A 21,194-nucleotide genomic window follows, 5' to 3' on the forward strand; every position below is an offset into this window, starting at 1 on the left:
TAAGAGCTGTTATGAGCAGCATAACCCGCTGATTCTGATTACACTCAACACTATAAGTGGAGCTCTCCGCCTTGCAGTGGTTGAGGATTAAGCTTTTTACAGATGCAAATAAGTTGGATTGCTGCAGAAATTTCATTTGTAGTCCGTCCACTCCGAACGGCTGAAACTCCAAACCGTTCCTCCGGCTCCCCTCCCACTCTCGGCTAATTCTCATGCAGCTCTGATGCACATGACAGTAATTAATGGGTTTATTTAACCGTGGTTCTAACTTCTCACTGAGAAAATGCTTCACATCTTTTATGTGCTGTGTATTTTTAGAGCTTTCTCCTGTGATGCCTTGTGTATCTCAGTGTGTGCGTGTTTTTGTTAATGTGTGCAAGGACTCTCAAACTGTGTCTTAATTCAATCTCTGCTAACACCTCACTCCATCCCTCGTCCCTAATCCGGCCAGACTATTAAAAGGTGGCGCACCTCCTCAGGGGGCTGCAGAGGACGTCTTACTTCCTCAGGATCCAGCCGCCCATCCATATTTTTCTCCTAATTTCCACCTCCGCTGCACCACAAGACATCCCAGCTGTACTTTGCTCTGAGAGGTGCAGGCTCTTTCGCCCTGGTCTCGGAGAAAAGAAAAGACATCATCAACAGCCACAGCCATGAATGGCACAGAAGGACCCAACTTTTATGTCCCCATGTCTAATAGGACGGGATTGGTGCGCAGCCCATTTGAGCACCCTCAGTACTACCTCGCCGAGCCGTGGAAGTACTCTCTTCTGGCCGCATACATGCTGTTTCTCATCATCACGGCCTTCCCCATTAACTTCCTCACCCTTCACGTCACCGTCAAGCACAAAAAGCTGCGAACCCCGCTGAACTATGTTCTGCTCAACCTGGCGGTGGCCGACCTTTTCATGGTAGTTGGAGGATTCACGGTGACCCTGTACACGGCCCTGCACGGATACTTCAGCCTGGGCGTCACCGGCTGCAACGTTGAGGGATTCTTTGCCACTTTAGGAGGTGAGAAACTGTTCATGTACATTCTGCTCAAAATACGTCCACTGTGTACTACAGTTCAAGACTATGGAAGAGGATTAGGGCCAATGAAAAACTTTTTTTTTTCCCCCTCATAATTCTGTCTGCAAATTCTGAGAATTTTGTTTTTCAGCTGCCCCAGTTGTCTTCAATACAAGACTGTAGATCAGTTTTCATAGTAAAATGTCCTGCTTTATGTCTCAGGGGAGATCGCCCTCTGGTCTCTGGTCGTTTTGGCCGTTGAGCGCTACGTTGTGGTCTGTAAGCCTATGACCAACTTCCGCTTCGAGGAAAAACACGCCATCACTGGCTTGGCGTTCTCCTGGGTCATGGCCCTGACCTGTGCTGCTCCGCCTCTGTTCGGATGGTCCAGGTACTGCATGCCACCGTGTCTGTGCAGCTGTGAAACTGCAGAAATATTCCTGTTTTTGTTGTTTTAGTTTGTTATGGTACTGCATACAGGCAGCATCTAATAATGGCATGCTGCGATATTGTTTTTTGGATGCAGGTACATCCCAGAGGGCATGCAGTGTTCCTGTGGGATTGACTACTACACTCCCAAGCCGGAGATCAACAACACCTCATTTGTCATCTATATGTTTGTCCTCCACTTCTGCATCCCCCTCTTCATCATTTTCTTTTGCTACAGTCGCCTGCTCTGCACCGTGCGGGCGGTAAGAATATCACCATCTATGCTTTGATTGAAAAAGAAAGAGAGAAAAAAAGGATATGATAGATTATCAGGATAAAGATTTTTTTTCCCCCTCCATCTGAAGGAGGGCAAAGCATCATGGAGTCTCAGGAGATGTGAGGGGATTTAGAAGCTCAAGGACGCTTCAGGAGGGCAGATCATTGCCAACGTGGCAGCTTGTACTGAGGTTCTCAAGTTAAAGGGCAGTCTGCCTCCACACTGTGTCATCCTCATGCCCTTGATGATAATACTAAAATTTTTATCATGCATTAGGAGGCATTAATGGAAAATAAATAAATAAATAAATCTCCACATCCAAATTTGTATGGGTAAAAGTGCATAATCTACCAAAAACAAGATCATTTGTAGCTCCAGTTTTGCTTTGTTGTTCTTTTTCGTAATATGTTTAACGAAAACTTACTGCAAGAAAAGTTTGTTACATCTCCTATTTCAGTATTTCTTTCAAAATTGCTTTTGACCAGTATCAATTATCCTTATATTTATTCTATTTTTCTAGAAAAAAGTACAAATGATGTGACTGATCAGTAAATCTAATAAATGTTTTTTTTAAATTCATTTTGTCATCTTATGAAAATGGTGGTTTTAAAAAAAATAATTAGAAACCTAGAAACACAGGCTGCCTTGACAGGAATTCATCAGATATATGAAAAGTTTCTATAACTTTTCAAATGACAAAAAAAGCTTTCACACTATAATTTCTAAAGAAATAGCAGCACTTTAAACTTCTGGGAACATTGTTGATATGTTCACTTTTCTCACCAGAGACGGTAGAGCTTGTTGAAATTAGATGTCTCCTGCAATATAGACGACTTTTAAGTTCCCTCCATATATTTTAATAGGACAAAGGTTTTGACCCCTCCAGAAAGTTAATGTTAGGCCTTACAAAACCGGTTTGAGGGTTTGTGATCCCTTTTTCGTCTCCCAGTCGTGCTTCATGTTTAGGTTCTGTTGTGTTCAGGCTGCAGCTCAGCAGCAGGAGTCTGAAACCACCCAAAGAGCAGAGAAGGAAGTGACACGTATGGTCATAGTGATGGTGATCTCCTTCCTGGTGTGCTGGGTGCCCTACGCCACCGTGGCCTGGTACATCTTTGCCAATCAGGGAGTTGAGTTCGGACCAGTGTTCATGACGGCGCCGGCCTTCTTTGCCAAGAGCGCTGCTCTCTACAACCCAGTCATCTACATTCTGCTGAACAGACAGGTATGCAAAGAAGATAACTGTATTGTTGTTGTTTTTTTAACAGATCATGAGGTTGGATGGAAGTTTAATAAAAAAAAGGTAGCTAATTTGTATTTTCAAACAGAATATTCATTTTTTTCCTATCTAGTATTTCATAGCTAGAATGTTGGATTTTATATTTTTAATTAAACACTTTGCACAAGTATTTAGCCTTTAGTTGCAAAGTTAAAGAAAAACAAAATGTTCTAAGAAAAAAATATTAAAAAAATGAAAAACTAAAATAACCTTGCAGCATATATGTGCACACAATGAAACTACTACTTTCCCGAAGCTCCCTTTGATTCACTTTCAGTATTTTGTCTTCTTGAGTTCAGACATTTCCTTTAACTAAAGCCAGAGCTTGCAGAGAGGTCACAACGGCTCAAGGTGATGTCATTTTGCAAAGACATTAATCTGGACAAGGGCACTAACAATCTGCAGCATTATGGCACAGTGAATGCAGCCGTTACTAATTGGAGAAAATATGTAGGAACATTACGAAACTGGACATTTTTCTAAAACTAAAGATGAGACACAAACTGGTCAATGAGACTGCCAAGAAGCTGAAGGAGCTGCAGGATTTTCTGCCAAGTACTGTCTGTCTTCTGAATGTGAGAAGAGTCTCTTGTATTTTTCATATTTCTGGACTAAGAAATAAGATTGCAAGACACAATCTCCCCTCCCCCCAAAAGAAAGCACCTGAGCCGTGTTAAAGTATCCCAAAACCTTGCCTGAGAGACTGGTTCGTCCAACGGAACCAAAGTTAAGCTTGGGCCTCAGTTCCAAAAAGTGTGTTTGGCACATAAGCAACACCGAACATCACTAAAAACTCTCTCATATGGAGAGATATTTGCCCTGGTGGATTTTCTTTTACACTTTCACAGTCAGTCCAAGTAAGACTCTGAGAGCAAATTAAACATTTTGGAGTAAAGAACTAGATTCAAGAGTTTGTCTATGGGGTCACCCAACAGGGCTCTCGACCAGAAATGTCCTCACAACCTGATATATTTGGACAGCGGTTGGCAGTCACCTGAACTCACCTCCTCTGGGACAGACTCAGTCAAAGCAGTATGTGTACTAAATGTCCAGATTTGGCGTGCTGATAGATTGCTACCAGCACCAGGTAGAAGAAAAAAAACGCAAAAATTGGAACAAAATGTGCTTCCACAAAGTTTTGGTTCATGGGTGTGCAGGGCAGGTTATTGCACCTTTTTTACATTTTTTATTCTTCATTGGTTGACTTATTCTTTACAAGGCCATATAAAAGCCGGAAAAAGTTTTTTTTAATGGTTTGCCATGGTCTCATTTATTTATATAACAAAAACCTGATACTGTAATAGAGGACGACTTTACCTTTTAGTAAAATTTTTGTTGCAGATTTATATGCATATTTATATTTATATTTAGTAACAGTGTAACCAGAATCAGAAAAAAATAGTATTAAAAAGGATTTGAAACATGTGCAAAAAATGAATGCTGTTTATTTCCTTACCATAAATCTGTCAGATTTATCTTGTAAATGATCTAAAACTTAAACCTCAAACTGGAAACTGTTCCAAGATCCAAATAAAGCTCTCTTTAACGGCTTAAACAAGGTCTAATGTGAGACATCTGCAAAAATGTGGGTATGCCGGGATCTTATTTTATCTACACACAGCAAGGTGAGCTGAACACATTATTAGCCAACGTTAATACATTAGGTTGTGAGAATGAATAGCACATGCTGTTTTTACTGTGGTTACATTTTAGACAAAGTGTATTTTTGCATTAATATGTCAGCTGGCCTCGCTAATGAGCCAAGTCAATGTTTCCTGAATGTGATTCTGTGGTCTCCAGTTCAGAAACTGCATGATCACCACAGTGTGCTGTGGAAAGAACCCATTCGGAGATGATGAGGCCGCCGCCGCAGTCTCCAAAACCCAGACTTCATCCGTCTCCTCCAGCCAGGTGGCCCCCGCTTGACCCCTCACTCCCTCTTCTATCTGCTCCATCTGTTCCCGCTCACCGAGGGACCCACCACCGCAGAGCAGCAATACGTTCCATTGGCCGATTCCTCCGGACTCACCTCCTCAGTTGTCCTCGCTGCAAGTTGGCGCATGTGCCGCAACTTCAGGCGGACAGACTCAATCAAAGGCCAGCATGTTCACTTTCAGCCCGTTTAATTATGGAAAGTGTTCAGCTGCTCCTGCAGATTTTTAACCCGGTGTTATAGGGTTGTCATCTTGATGCGGTTCCAACTGAATCCCTTCCAGGCCTCCCCCGCTGCTTCAGTAAACAGGTTATAGGTGAAAGTCTGATTCAGAGTCACGCTCCCACTAATATTTGGATAAACGTTTCTTAGCGTTTTGCAGAGAAGATGCACACGTTTTGTAGCCATGAACAAGCTACTGACATAATCCTGGCTGGATATTTCACTTTTCCTACCAGAAAGTTTAAAGCTTACATAATTGGTTGGATTCCTGTATGCATTTTTTTTAACCAAAGTCCATCATTTTTTAGCCGTGTTGAGGTTCCAGCTTAATGCTAGCCTGCTTTGTCCATCCCCGATCCAGTTTTGATGAGTGTTTGGGTTCATCGTCCTGGTGGATCACACCAGTGTCTCCAAGTTTCAACCGTGCAGCTGTGGATTTACGCTGTGGTTAAGGAATGTCACTGCAGTTCATCATCACTGGCTGCGAAACTAACCCTCAGCATGATCCTTCCACCACCATGCTTGACAATTGGTGGATCCTCTCAGGTTTAAAAGCCTCAGCTTTACTCCTCCGAACATTTTTCCCCATTTCTGAAGTCAAACAGCTGAATGTCTGTCTTATTCCACCTGAAAACATTTCTCCAGAAGACGACTGGGTCGTTCATGCGCACATCTGCAAATCTCTGTCAGCCTCGAAAGTGGCATATTTGGAACAGGAGGTTCTTGCTTTGTCCGCATTTTGACAGTAGGCACGGATATTGTTGTTCCAAAACCTTCTAAGATCCTGCAGTTTAAAACCTTGGTAGTTCTGGGGTCATTCCTAATCCTCTCATTGGAAGTGACCGTTTGGGACAGAAAAGTGAACATTATACACAGTTTCATGATCAAAGAGGACAGAGATACCAAACACACTATTGTGTATTGTGGATACTGCTGGGTAACAATGTCACTGATTTTAAATTTGTTGAAAATATATAGGCTGTGGAAAAAAAGCCAGATCAGTGCAAGGGAATAAAAAAATAAAATCAATTTATTTACTGTTTCTAGGTATCAATTCTACCTAGAAGCGTGGTCTCATACCCAACCGTAATGATGCCAGAACTTTAGTAATGGTCACAAAAAAACATGTGGTTTCTCTGCAACTTACTACAGGACATTTCTTGAAATATTAATGGGATGTGTGTAAATATCTGAACATTTCTGCATTTACTTGCCCCTGTTTGGATTAGATATAGATCAATAATAAACCTTCCACCCAACTGTTATTTTTAGAAATCACTGTATCTTCGTCAACCTGAAAAACCCCCTGAAAACACTAGATGTAATGCATAATGAAAAGCCCCATATGAACGTTGCATTTATGTCCATGATATGCATGTGTAAACTTCTGACAGTTTATGTCCCCAAATCAGACACTCTGACTAACCAGTTATGAAATCCTTAGATTTATTTAAGTATTAATGTGTTTAATGTTATTAGAGTATCAGATTGTTCTCTCCTCTGGTCTTTATGATGATAAACCTGGGAGGGTTAGCTTGTACTTTGTCTCAGCCATGGGTGTGGAGCGAAACTGCATGATACAGTGTGTGTGTGTGTGTGTGTGTTTGGCAGATGTTTATTGTATCTGAATGGATGCCAGAATGTGTAATGAAGAGACGTACTGTTTGTTGTGTAGAGGCTAGGATTTGTGTGTTGAAATAAAAACAAAGCTGAACGTCTGCACAACCTTATCCTGCACATTTTTTTTTTTTTCTCAATCATGACAACGTTTACAGTGTTTCCTGAGAACTTCCAGATGCTTTTTTTTGTGGGCGGCTGAGTAGAGGGCCAGATTGTAATGGCTGTCAAATGTCGTTAAAATCCTGTAATGCATTCAAGAGCACATCGCTTCATCAGCCGCTATAATAAATAGTATTATTAGACACTTTAAAATACTTACTTTCCTGTAATTTATTTCACAAACAAATCATTTGGCATCACGATTACAGTCTCTCTTCAGATTATATTGAGCTCACACATTTTTTCTCTTTTAAATGTAAATTTCCCTCTTTTTCTTTTTTTTTGTAATTGATCAGAATCCAACATCCATTCACAAGCACACTGATTATACTGATGCAGCTCTTCCCAGTGAACTACATTTAAAACATTTGATTTAATTGTTTGCAGTCTTTTATGGCCTTCCCTCCGCTCCTCATCAACCCGTCATCAGCCTGCAGAGCACATTGGGGCGTAACGCTCAAAGCTCCGCTGGGAGCCTGTCGCCCCTCTTCGGCCAGACCTGAGATTGTTGCAGGCTTTAGGAGATGGGAGGAGTCCATCATGGCCCTACTAATCCTGATGGACAGGCCACTTGAAAGCATTATAACACATCTATAAATATTGCTATAGACATTATATTACAGTACAGTGCATCATTGGCTCGTTCCCTTTTAAAAAAACATAAAAGGGCTCAGTGCGTTAAAGGTGGCCACCAGGGCTAATTGTGCAGAAATCCATGGAAACGCTGTGAATTCCTGCAGTTTCCTTCTAATGTTAATCAGAGTTCGGCTGGAATTCTGTCTTGTGTCGTAGGGGAAGTTTTGGGGGAAAACGCGTCGCGAGCGTGTGACGCTCCAGAGGCGGCATCAAAATCCGTTTTCTCGCGACAGTCAAGACGCACACGTGAACAGTTCCTCCTGAGCGGCGGTCCCAGGGAAACGTGTAGGTTGGGGAGGAAGGCAGCTGGCAGCAGAAAAGAGGTGGGGAGCAGAGGAGACCGGCGGCTTCAAGCTTCGCTGCAGCACTCGTAGATGTTGTCCTCCACCAGAGCGATGACCTGCTCGAACTTGTGGTGCAGCTGAGTGCGACGTGCCGTGGGGTTGGCCTCCAGAGCGTTCACCACCTGACCGGCGAAGATGGGAGAGAGGGAAGAAAACAAGAACAAAAAAACAAAAACAAAGATGACTTTCAGAAGCTGTCAAGGATTCATTCATTATTCTGTCTACATAAAAGCAAAACGAGGGAATAAACCTGCCGTCACAGACAGTAACTCCTAAAAACGTGTTCTGGATCCTTTTCACATTACAGCTAAAAAGTCAAATGACTCTTATTTGAATTTTGTGTAATAGACCAACAAAACTAGTATGTAGCACAAAAAAAGCAAACATGGCTTTCAAAATATGTTACTAGCTTTGTACATCTAACGACTGATTTCTTCTTTCTTTGCCCAAGATCAGTCCGATTGGATGGAAAACATTTTTGTGCAATATCTTTAAAGTCTCACTAAGGTTCTAGTCTGGACTTTGTCTGGGCAAGTCGAACACATTCTTTGATCTTAACCACTCTACGGTAGCTCTGATCGTCCAAAAGAGTCTTTTGTCGTCTGTAAAAGATTTCCTTCCAGAGTTGTATTCGGCTCCATCCCTCTTCCCATCAGCTCTGAGTTGAAGGGGTATGAATACTTTCGAGTGAAGTGCTTCAGCCTCCTCTCCCTGCCTTCATGCACGCCTTATAACCACAAAAGCTCTTGCTCTTCACATATTTATAAAACCCACATCTGCTCTGGTTTTCATGCCCAACAGTTGTCACCGTGTCAGTGGGATTTATGGGCTCTTAGCAGCAGTGTGCTACCAGGCAGAGCGAACTGAGCCGGGGCGAGAGAATAGGCAATCAGGGGCCATTCACAGAGCTCTGTGAATCAGAGTCTAAGCCCCTGGCCCGCGTCAGTACAGTAGCATGACAGAGGGAAGCAGCTAAGCAGCATTATTGTGAGGGCGCTCCATTAAGGCACAGTCACCACTGACTAAGCCTCTCTCTGCAGAATAAGGCGTAGCAGCGTGGAAGCATGGGGGAGGACAGCAGGAGCCTGAAGAGGGCTAGTTCAAAGCAGAACGAGAGATATGAAGCGGCAACTTAACAGCGCCATTAAACAGATGGGGGTGTTGGCTCGCGAGAAGGTAAACAACACGCTGTTTGCTTAAAGTGAAAGGTATCTGTGGGCCGGGAAGAGATGAGTGAACACACTGAATAGTTCCTGCTGCTGCTGCTTGGACGAGAGCCCAAATCTGATTGTTTCTCCCTTTTAACAAAAGAAGAAAAAAGAAAAGCTTTTACGTGCTTTTATTTAGTGACATGTTGCAAAGCCATCCACAGTTCGTTACATCTCTCATGGCAGCTGAGATCTGCAGCGCTGATGCATCACGCTCTGATAGCTATCGGTGAAACTTAATACAACAAGTGAGCTCTGTTGAGGCAATGTGGCTTTCAAAAAAAAAAAAAAAAGCAAGTCTGAACATCCAAACATATCTTATCCATGTTTCTGATCACAAAAACAGAGAAGAAATGCACAAATCACTCACCTGGTTTCTGTATCTCTTGGCGTATTTGTAGATTTCTGTCAAGGCCAGGTTGGTGTTAAACTCATTTCTGTACTTCTGCAAGACAGACATCAAAGCAGCAGATTAGATCAAATTCCAAAATGAGACTTGTGTGTCACAACATGCTTTTGAGGAACCAGACAAACAGGAGCTCTTTGAATGTTTGACTTACTCTCGACTCCTCGGCGAGGTGAGCGTTCATCTCCTGCTCACTGAGAGGGGGCATTTCTTGTATCTGCTTGTAGTAACACTGCACTTTCTTCTTGTACTCTGGGATTTCCTTGGCATACAGCAGCTTGTTAGTCGGTGAGTCCTGGAAGAAAAAAAATAAATAAATAAATCCCTGGTATTTCATTCAGGAAACTCATGTAAAAGTTTAGTTTTGTATTCATGGTGACTGTGCGTGCCAGAGCTAAAGAAAGGGTCCCCTTGCACCTGCAGTGCTTTGACCTACTTGTACTGAAGATTTATGCTGCTTTAATTTCATCCTCAGAACAAATATAGCACTTTTAATTAAGCTATAAAGTTCAAACTTAAAACTTAAATGGGGAAAAAAAAGAGGAATAGAATGTAGGGAATTGTTAAAATGCATGACACATACAGGCCTAGCAAAACAATGTATGGAGATGATAAAAATCTATCTGATTGTTACACATCTGACTTGCTGTGTAGAAAACATGCAAAAGATTCAACAATATTTATTAGACAAAGGATTTATAAGAAATCAGCTAAATGTTGCTTATCAGGCTAATTCAATTAATAATCTGTAAATTGTACCACTTCTATAGAAGCAAGAGTTAGGTCAGCTTGGTGCTGTGGAGCATACAACAGTGTGTTGACACAATGACAAGAAGGAAAAAAACATCAGCAGTGACCTTTGTGAAATCCATCAAACTGTTTAAAGGTCATAAAGTAATTTACTGTATAATTCAACTCCATCATTTTAGAGGGAGAGAGATTATGCCAATGTGAACCACTCAAAGGTTGGTTTGTGTAATGAAAAAATAAATTGTGAAAAGCCAAAGAGTTTTCTTACTGACAAAAAAAAAGGAAATGGAAGAACAAATTCATTTTGCAAGGCTGTATTTAAAAGATATCTGGAATGTCTCAACCAAACTTTCTTACGCAGCGTCGGAGGGATGATCATTTGAGCTGATTTTGCAGTCACAAGATTGCAAAATCATTGTGTTAACTATAACTCCTTTATATGCAAAAATGTTCTGAAGTTAAATGGGGTGCCATCTGTTAGATTGAAGTTTGGGAAAAATCGGGTCATTAAAACACGGAATCCTGATTGTGTGTAGAGAAAAAGGAGACGAAATTTCTCACCAATGAAGTGAGAGATTTGATAATGTCTTGCAGGACACAATTACTTCAAATTATTGGTGCTAAAACTGGTTCTACAAGGTAAATAGCACCTGATTCTGGCATCTACCAGACCTATAAATTATAACCTAATACACAAATACCTACAAGTATTTTCTTTTCAACATGCCTGTATATTAAATGAATCCTCCATTTTTCAAACCACTTTATACTAAATAGCCTATTTAGTGACTTCTCCATATCCTGTCATAGTTGGACATCACCCCAGACATCTATGAAAGAGTAATCAGATTACTGTTGAGGTCATGAGTTTTCCCTCTAATTAGAGGGTTTTATCTACAAAACTCTAATCAGCTTCAGAAGCCTGATGCTCTTTTAAGATTAGATAGCCACTCACATTCAAAAAACATCAAAGTGAGACATAATTTGACTCACTAAATTATTAAAATGCTGCTTATGTTTTCATTCAGCTTTACTAAAACTGACATAATTTCTAACAGGATGATCGTTTTCTTATTACATTATATCTTTATCCCAGCTGAAGTCTTTTATTTCCAGCTGTTCCGTCTTTTCTGCCAGCCATTTCTACATTTACGGGCTGAATTCATGCTTTTTTTCCCTTTTTTTTTTGCCTCCTCCAGACGACAATTTCTGCTTGCTGTGCTTTAAATATCTCTAAAATCCAGCCAATCTTTCAAACTGTTACAACCCACCTCCGTGCAATCAAGCCCTAGTTGAACAGAAATATGCAGTTGGCTCTTTGACCGTTATCCTTATTTCAACACTGGAGGTTATCATATCTTCATACTTGAAACGATACTTCACATTGATGAGTCTAATCACTACAAAATGTTCTCAGTGGCTTACACAGCTGGATGCTATAAATTGCCTATTTCTCTTACTTGGATATACCACCTTACCACCGAAGAAGAACGCTGCTGATCTTGGCACATTTAACAGATGCTGGCTGACATGTTTATATGTTATCAGCTAAATGTGCATTTAATGAAAAGAGTTTAATTAGATCTGAATCAGTACAGTATGTACATATTTTCCTAAATGTTTCTTTTATTCTCATTTTTATAATCGATGTATTATTTTAGATTGTCTACGTGTGTTCTTTTTTAACCCGTTTTGTTTTTATTTGAAGTAATAAGTTGACTCCATTTTGTTACATCTCAAACTCTGAGCTCTCATTTTCTGTTTTCTTCTAGCTACAGTTACTTATGTCTGTGCCTTCAAAAGTAACTGTACATCTAAACTGTGTGTTATTCTTGATGACCCAATCTAAACCAAAAAAAAAAAAAAAAAAAAATCAAGACAATGGAGGCAGGAAACATTTTTCTTTGCTCACGACAACAGGAATCATATTCAGAGCCAGAGAACATTCCAGTCTAAACAAATCTCCCCACCAGTGCTCATTCAAGCAGGAGGAGAAGTAGCAGCCCTAAAAGGCTGTGGGCATATTCGGGTTTTAGTGGTGACTACTGCTGTGAGCGTGCTGCACTGTGGGGGAGAGAAAGGGACGGAGAAAGTAGGACAGGGAAGCAGACAGACTGGCAGCTACTGCTTTCAGCAGGGCTGAAGGTGCTTACAGCGCACCTTAACATTTCCACGTCATGAGTTATTTGTGTCACTTATTGTGTGAGTTAAACGTGCCAAGCAGCTGAGCTGCTGCAGCCAAATTTGCTCCTTCTGATAGGAACCCTCTTTCTTCCTGTCCACAAGGTCACTTCCTGCTGCTCATCCATCTGTCCACCAAGCCTCCTGTGACCGTGTGGCCCTCTACGCTCTGCATCTCGCCAGATAAGACGGTTTCTTTGGAAACCAAAAGCAACACACAGCTTCCTACTCTGAGTTCACCGCTGCTGGGCTCCCAGCTAATCCGGATCCCTTTACTGTCTCGTCTTGTAGTCATCATCTGTGCAGAATCTCTCAAAGCGTAGTAACGTTTCATCACTTTTCTCCTTCACCTGCGGGACAAGATGTGACCACATCCTTGAACTTGGCTTTGCCACACACACACACAGCCAGCCAGATGTGGCCAGATAATCAGGGAGCTGTAGACGCAGTCTATCTCATCGCTGAAGGTTTTATGTTTGTCTCTGCACCCATGCACATGCATTATCCCGTTTGTACGCTTGAGCATAGCGGCTGTAGGCACGCTGGCTTTTTGGCGCTGAGATAAGGCACATAAATCAGCCTGTTTCTCAGAGAAAAGAGCATTATATGAGGAGTCCTCAGCTCCCTCCAGGGAGGAAGCCAGTCAGAAGGAGACAGGAAGCAGAGCGTGCTGAGGGTCATGGTGTCTGAAGGATGAGACAGATTTGTGAGCAGTGAGGACATTGACATGCGTACGTGCACATGCAGACAGGCGGATAGGAAGATAGATAGATGAATGAATGTTCACGCACTCACACGCAAACTCGCGCGCAGCACCTAAAGAGATCCCTGGTGCTTATGACCTTGGATAAACCGAGTGGGCTGGAATAACAGGAGGGGAGGTAGACGGAGCTGACAGTGTGAAGGCTTAGGAGGAGGGCTCACAGGGGGGGCTGAAGAAGTGCGAGTGTGTGTGTGTGTGTGTGTGTGGCAGTGGCTGTTGGAAAGATAATTTGCTCCAGTAGATGCAAAGATTGATAGGTGGAGAACAAATAATTTGAGGTTTTAAATGTGGAGAAGGAGAAATGACCCAGTTCCTCGTAAGGTGACAGTGAACGGTGCGTCAGCAATTTTCACCTGATTTTAGAGGTAATAAGAGTGAAAACGGCTCCTTCTGAGCCATTGGCTGAAATTACATCCTTATCACCGATGCTCTGATTGCAACATGTGGCACAGCCGTTGTCGGACGGTGCCGTTATGGCCTGCTATCTAATCTTGTTTACATTCTGTGGATTTGCTCCTGAATGGGTTTGACCTTCTGCTGCTGCCAAATCCTGTGAGAAGCTTCTTCAAAGGAAAGAGAATCTCAAGTCGTAACAAATACTGTCAATACTTTGGTCTGGATCAGTGATTTACAGAAAATATATGAAGGTCCAAAGTTAATCACCGAACAAGGATTGAGGAAAAAAAATACTTAAGACTGTGGTGTTTAAGGTTAAACAAAGAGGAAATAATTTAATTTTCCAACATGCCGGCAGCTACTAATTTGTTTGCTGAGAAGACACATGTCTGTGCATGCTGCTTTTTCCACAGCTGCTTCTAATATAAACACTGTAAACGAGAGACTCACCTTTCCCAGCTGCAGATCAGAAATGGAGCAGGCGTCAATGAAAGCCTGGGCGATGACGGACAGACAGGCGTCCATGTGATCCGTCTTATCGATGTCGAACACAAACTGGGGGTTCTTCAGGATGTTCACCCAGAAACGCAGAGGTAAGCTACCCAGACAGAGGGAGGGGGGGGGAGTCGGTTTTTTAAAAGACTTCCACCCACACACAAAGGACTCTTAAATCATGGTGTTTAGTAGAATACCTATTCGTTTTCCAGATGTGCAGGGTGTCTGGGTCCGTGATGCCCCGCTTGTCAGCCTGCTCCTCGAGGAAGTCGAAAAAGTATTTGACGGCCAGAGGCGGGCGGTCAGGAGGGATGCTGAGGATGGCCTGGAAGAGGTCATCCAAGAACTTCTGAAGAGTTCCCTGTGGAGGAAAAGGGCATTCGCATAATTTCACGTGATGTAGGAAACGTCAGCGACACAAACGTGAAGTATTCATACCCCTTGAACCTTTTGACATACTGTGAAGCATAAATCTTGGTGCACTTTTATTTTTTTAATTTACGACTTAGCGCACAACCATGCAGCAGAGAAAACATTTTTTACAATATAAAACCTGAAAAATGTGGTGTGCATTTGTATCCAATTACTTTCAGTCTAATATGTGTGGAACCTGGAAATATTTTATTTAGAACATTACTATTATTAAAATTTTTTAAGCGATGGATAAAAAAAACCCTGACATTTATTTAATGTAGTTAATGTAATAAACTAAGCCAAATAACGCTGCCACATAGAAGACGTCCGGTTCTTTCATGAGCGCAGCGAATGATTAAACAAAATCAACCACTTGAGAAATCACAAAACATGGCGGTCCACCTTAACTCGGAGGCCCATAAACGAGAGAATCGGATGAGACCAAATTTGCACATCATTTTGGGCCACATGCAAATTGGGCTAACACCTGCTAGAGGCTGCAAATGGCAGAACAACAACACCACGCATAAAGCCTGAGTTAAAGCTTATGATCCAGATCAAAGAATATTTCTGCCATAAAATGACCCACTCATTTCAGCCTTAGGACAGCATGAAAGTCAATGTTTATGCACACTCCAAACACAGCAGCATTAGGAAAAATGTCTGTCTTTAGGTGCGCATAGCTGACAAAGGCATATGTACGAGCAGCTGTAGCTACAGCAAAAGGTTATTCTATGGAGCAGAGACATAGGTTGGTGTGAATACAAATGCATGTCATCCTTTTGACGAACAATAATTGAATCCCATTTAGTCCTTTGAAGTTTTGCGGCTGTCAAAATGTGAAAACGTTTAGGGGATATGGATACTTCTATATAGCCTGAAGAGAGGGATTTTGTTCTGACTTTATGTTGCAGAGTTGACAACGTGTTGTTTCTGGTTTACCTTCGTAGACAGAAGGCGTGTCAGGTAGATTTCCGGCAGCACTTTCTTGCGATGGCTGTGCCTGTGCGACTTCTTGGTCTCTATAAGCTCATCATGAGGTAGAACCTGGAAAACCAGAGGTCAAACGTTACTGCGAGGAGTAGCTAAGTGAATACACTGCTGTGTTTTGTCTGTGTGAGCTGTCAAAGGGGGATTTTTTTCTGGTTCTTGCATTAGACACATGATCCAGATACTCACTCAGGGTATTTTTGGAGCACTGAAGGATAAACAGAATTAGGGAAGTTCAAGGAGGCTGGGAAATTCTCAGGAATTTTTTTTTAGTTTTTTGGCTATGTTTTTTTTTTTTTTTTGGGAACTGCGTCATGTCTGTGACTCACTTACGGTTGAGGATTCATGAAATATGTTTCTGTTAAAAAGTTACATGGAGTTAATATTTTAGTTGATAACAGTCTTGGTGAATTAATTTAGCATAAATCCAGATTAGCTAGAAGCTGATATCTAGTCAGAGAGAGACCAAATTGGTCTCCTGCCTTCTTAACCTAGGTCTGTAGACTAAGCAAAAGTTGACTCTTCAAAGTTGTTTAAGCTTAAACTGAGAACTTGAAATCCATAAGCTCCACAAAACAGACTGAAAATCTCTTAAAAGTCCCAGAAACTATAAACTCAAAGAGAATGCAAGATAATTTGGTATGAATGAATTTATTAAATATTTACTGTACATATTGGTTAATTTTGTGGCTACAATATTGAGGTGAGTAAGCATGTTTACATTGTAATGGTGAATAGAGAAACACAGATTCCCAGATTAGAAAATAGTTTAATTTTTAACTATAAAAAACACAAGTTAGTTGTGGGCCTTTCAGGAAAAAGCAAACGCTTGGTTACTTAAAGATGAATATGTTGTGTTATAGTCGATATTTTCACCTGCAGAGGTGATGTTTCTTTTTTTTTTCTTTTTTTTTCTTATGCAAATAATTACTTTTTTGACTTTTACTCACAAAAAAAACCAAACTTTGCTGCACCCAAATTTGCTTTTCATTAATTTATTAAACTTGGCTGAAACAGGAAGAGTTTTCAAAGGAAGAGTGACCGAAATGCTGTTTCTATTCCTCAGAACTGACCTATTTTCCCCCCCCAATGAAGACCTAAAGAAATTAGAAACTAGATGGCTTTTTTAAATGAGGCAAACCTGCAAAACCTTTAATAAGTTTTGAATCTACAATAATCTGAACATCACTTTCCAACTAAAATATCTGACCAATTTATTTGTTTATTTGATGTATTGCAGCTTCATTTATTGAGATGGGGGGGAAAAAAAAGACTATCTTCACTTAATTTGCAAATCCTTTTGACTTGACAATTTTGTCCTATGTGACACAAAGTTTGGACACCCTGTTCGAAATAACACACAAACATGATGGTTTAAGGCAGGGGTCAGCAACTCCGGTCCCGTAGTGCTGCTGCTCTGCGACGTTTGGAAGCGTCACGCTTGAAGAGAAAGCCTTTGCAAATCTTGCCGACATGCCAAGGAGGTAATTCATTATTTTACTCAAAAGTTGCATGACATTGACATTCAAGGACAGGAGTTGCAGACCCAGGGTTTAAATAAAATATCCTCGTCTAAAACCACTAAGATGTTTTTAAGAGGGAAGACGTCCACCTTGGTCTTAGTGCTTCTCTAACTAGCTGTTAGCGGCAGCCTCCTTGGACCAGCTAATCTGGATTTATACCAAATGACAATTCCAAAAGAGTTTTATATGGATAGAAACCGCTTATAACCTTTTAACAGAACGTCACTTAAACAATCCTAAACTATTCCTTTAGGTTCTAACTACGCTAGAACTTTCCGTTAAAACCAACCGTTCACCCGGCAAATTGTATTCCAAGAAACTCATTATATTAAAGTCAAAGGGCCCATATCTTAGCTGACGTTTATGAAAGAGCTTAAGCAGCATTAGCGCTGTCATGTCCTCTCAGCAGCTTTCCCTCTCACCTCCATTCCTCCCACCCCCCCCCCATATTCTCTCCATCATCAGGCTTGCCGCTGGGCTGCCCACAGGAAAAGCTCCTCAGATTTAGCCAAATTACTTGCATGAAGATACTCACCAAGTGCACATATTTCTCTGTGTCCAGATCTTTGACTAGAGAAAGACAAGAAAACATATGGTATTAAACAATTACACAACTAGTGTGGTGCAGGCGTGAGCAAACGAGAGAAGATCGAGGCATGGAGACGAGTGAGAGATACAAGGAAGACAAAAAAAAAAAGACAGACAGGAGAGTAAAGGAGATGGAGTGCAAAAGCAGAAAGTGATTAGGGTGGACTGTGCGCCTGAAGGGGAGGGCAGCTGTCTGAGAGAATGAAAGAGAAAGATTACGAGCAAAAGGGGAGAGAAAAGAGAGAGATTATGAGAGACGGACGCACGGAGTCTGAGACTGGTTGTGGAGCTGCTGTAATGAGATGGTAATGCTCGGCCAACGCTGGGAACAAAAGAATTAAATCTAGCCGGTTTATTTATAGATCTCAACACAAAACATATTCATACACACGCATGAACGGATATGAGTGCCGGGATGAGCGTAGACTCATGTTCAAACATGGACTCAAAGACAAACATAGTAAATTTATTGTGCACGGCACAAGAGCTAAAACAAAGACAAGCTGAAAGTCACACACACACACGCACACACACACACAAGCAAGCAGGCACCTTCATGGTGTGTGTTTTTTCATTACAGCCCACTCTGCCAGAGAAGCCTCCATCCAGCAGGCCACCATCCAGACCCTCAGCACTGATCACAGACGGCCAGGACAGTGCTGCAGATTAGCCAGGGAGCACTACAAGCTCATTGCACCCCCTTGACGCTTTGAAGCAGGCGCCAGGTTTGGTGCTCTTGAGCCTATTTTTGGCACCACGTGAATGGAGAGAAGCACCTTTGATGGACAGAACCCGAAGAGAACCAGGCTCTGGTCTGGAGCTGATTATGTAAGGTGGACAACTGGACAACAAGCGCAGGAGCCCATTAACGGCTGAATGTAAACTCATCTGTCAACAGGCGAAGCTCGGTGGATGCTGGACAATGGGCCAAATTGTGTCACATTTTTCCCGACAAGCTGACAGCTGCTAATGGATTACATCCACAACATGGAGGGGGGGAAAAAAAAATGCTTTCAATGAGCCACTGTTGTTAGAGTTTCTGTCATGATTTATTAGACTGGAAAGTATTTAGATATCAGTCTTTTCATGGATGAGGGGAAGGGGCGGCTGCTTGGTTTCATGTATGTTTACATGAGTGGATCATGTTCTCGTGATCGCCTAAGCATGTGCCGTTTCCAAGTGATTGAGTGGGTGAGCGTACCTCTCCACGTCCGGGCGAGCGTGCATGACAAAGTGACAGAGAGTGGGCGAGTTTGAAGGTTACCTACCTCTCTCCAGGGTGTTTTCTTTCTTGTCTTTCATGCTCATGGCCAGCGACGCGCCCTCTGGGATCTAGAAAAGCGGGGAATAAGGAGGAGAAGAAGGATGAGGGGGCGAAGAAAGGCGAGAGAGGCCAGAGGGCGTAGGTCAGGGGTGAGCTCGGGTGCACCAAAACAGTGTCATTAAGCATGCCCTGGGGGGCAGTGTCTCGCTCAGAGGTGCAAGTGTTTGTGTATGTGTGTTGGTCTGGAGCGGTGGCTGGTTTTGCAGGGGCCTAGTGCAGCTCATTAAAGTCAACCTGCAGTGAAATGGATTGAACAGAATCGCCAGTGAACCCAAACCGTTAGTACAAGCTCTGGCTTGTTGCTCTCACAGCTCCGTCCCAACCGCCCAGCGAAACTCAACAACACTTACCAACGCACAGGTAACAGTTCAAAGGTCGAGAGGCACGGCGTGTTTGTTTCATCACGCACAAATCATCGCAGACATAAACAGACATACAAAAACATGTAGGTAGCTGGAGGAGTAGATTTAATAAAGGCTTCCTGTCGTCACATCACCTTCGTTTTGCAAAATTAGCCTGATTTAGCAGGAGTACGCTTTGCTGGGAGGGAAATTAAATTCATCTTTCAGATGACCAGAGCTGCATAGGTTTTCAGCCAGGTGCTCACTGGAAATGTAAAAATATTCATTTCCCTGTAGGTGAATTTACCCTACTATAAGTTTGCACTGGAAACTCTCATTGTTGTGGACTTGGTCACTTCAGGCGTATAAAAATGAGGTCAAAGGAACCACAAAGATGTCAGGATATTTTTGTCTATTGGTTATACCGGCTACTGGAAAATGAGAGAGAGCAGGAGTTTTAGCAGATAACAGGAAGACTGGGTGTATTACAGCGACGTTACTCTGTTTCCACCCTTTCAGCTTTCAAGCTTTCTCTGTCAGGAAACAGGATGGATTTGGAAATGTTGGCAACCCTTTGGAAATCTCATAGTTAAGGCATATTTCCAATCATTCAAAATCTGAAATTCTTGATCTGATTTTTTTTATATCTGGGTCACAACTTTGAAGGTAAAAGAAAGCCTCATTAACTCTTAAATAATGCAAACTTATATTTCTAATTTTATTGATCTTTAATAGTTCAATACAGGAGAGAATATTTTCAACAACATAAAAGTCATACTGATCAAAAGTGATCAGCAATTATAAAACCCTTGCATTACTAAAGTTCAGAACTGAATTCATTAACTCAGGAAAGTGTGCGCTTGTAGTTATTTTAGTTCAATGGTTGACCTTCACTATGAGGCAAGATTTACATACGGTATGTGCTGAGTGTGTTTTCACCTTCTTTTTTCTGCTGAACAGGGACATTATCCCTCAGGACTTCCAGATCTAACAAGTCCCAACATTTTCCGCTCTCTTAAAGCCAATTACAGTAAAGTCAGAAGCTCAACAACAACATCAGAGTAAGGCTGAATTTCCCACGGCACACAGACAGGTATGTGCTTGGAAGTGGGAAATGCCTCACAATGATTACGTCAGTTTGCTTGTTTTACTGACCTTTACGCATGAACTTTCACAAGATCTATAACCACTTTCCCCCCTGCTGTGACTTGTATACACATAGCATAAACTATGTAATGTTTAACCTCGACCTTATCGTGTTTTGGTTTGAGGTGGAGGTAATTAATAAGTTCCTATTGTGAAAATAATACAGAGAATTACACAGAAACAGGCGGCTATGTTTCCAATTAGAAGTTTATGTACAGTCATCACAGCCATGATTGTCATATTATTTTTTTCTTTTAGTGATGCATTTGAACCATTCTCTTCTGAATTGATTTGATAACACAAAATAAAACTATAATATTTTTTAAAAACAAGGGTCGGGTGCACAAGTTTGCATTTTTGTGGACTGGGGGTTGCTTGAAAACTATTGCCACTACAGTGAAGTGAGTTTAACAACACCGTGGACGGAGAAAGAAGCTCTTGCTCCAAATATTGACACATTCAAGCTTGACAGAAATTTGCAGCTGCCCACAAAGACGGTCCAAATGCCATTTGGAGAAATGTTTTATGATAACATGAGGTGTTTGGTCACACCCACTTGTGCACCAGCTTATCGTTTTCAAGAACCACTGAGGTTGTTCATCCCGACAAAAACGGTTCACATGCATCTTTAAAGGCACAAGCCCACCAAAAGGAGTCCTTCAATACAATTTACATCGAGTTCTCGCCTTTCATTGCCCACTCGTATGACATCACCCACCTCAGCAGCATGCTCACACACACACACACAAACACACACACAAA

The 21,194-nt window shown here is 41.8% G+C and overlaps 2 protein-coding genes across 5 annotated transcripts in view; one reads left to right on the forward strand and one right to left on the reverse strand.

The window, feature by feature from the left end:
- The first annotated feature begins 3 nt into the window (after positions 1-3).
- On the forward strand, positions 4-5,012 carry exorh (extra-ocular rhodopsin). The gene is made up of 5 exons (XM_015006303.2): positions 4-1,014; positions 1,234-1,402; positions 1,538-1,703; positions 2,700-2,939; positions 4,794-5,012. Exons 1-5 carry the CDS (start codon positions 654-656, stop codon positions 4,917-4,919), a joined length of 1,062 nt encoding a protein of 353 aa, XP_014861789.2. The 5' UTR covers positions 4-653; the 3' UTR covers positions 4,920-5,012.
- Positions 5,013-7,073: 2,061 nt separating this feature from the next.
- The window catches only part of plxnd1 (plexin D1), a 99,440-nt gene continuing 85,319 nt past the window's right edge, over positions 7,074-21,194 (reverse strand). For all 4 annotated transcript variants that reach the window (XM_088007256.1, XM_088007254.1, XM_088007253.1 and 1 more), the window contains exons 29-36: positions 18,890-18,953; positions 17,569-17,603; positions 15,463-15,567; positions 14,304-14,467; positions 14,062-14,209; positions 9,676-9,816; positions 9,486-9,560; positions 7,074-8,029 (exon numbers count right to left, since the gene is read on the reverse strand). In XM_088007256.1, the coding sequence (XP_087863382.1) occupies positions 7,913-8,029; positions 9,486-9,560; positions 9,676-9,816; positions 14,062-14,209; positions 14,304-14,467; positions 15,463-15,567; positions 17,569-17,603; positions 18,890-18,953 (849 nt within the window). In that variant the 3' untranslated portion in view covers positions 7,074-7,912. The remainder of the gene's footprint in view (positions 8,030-9,485; positions 9,561-9,675; positions 9,817-14,061; positions 14,210-14,303; positions 14,468-15,462; positions 15,568-17,568; positions 17,604-18,889; positions 18,954-21,194) is intronic.

The sequence above is a fragment of the Poecilia mexicana genome, unplaced genomic scaffold (assembly GCF_051168715.1).
Source record: "Poecilia mexicana isolate PSO_F unplaced genomic scaffold, ASM5116871v1 scaffold_7, whole genome shotgun sequence".
Lineage (NCBI taxonomy): Eukaryota > Metazoa > Chordata > Actinopteri > Cyprinodontiformes > Poeciliidae > Poecilia > Poecilia mexicana.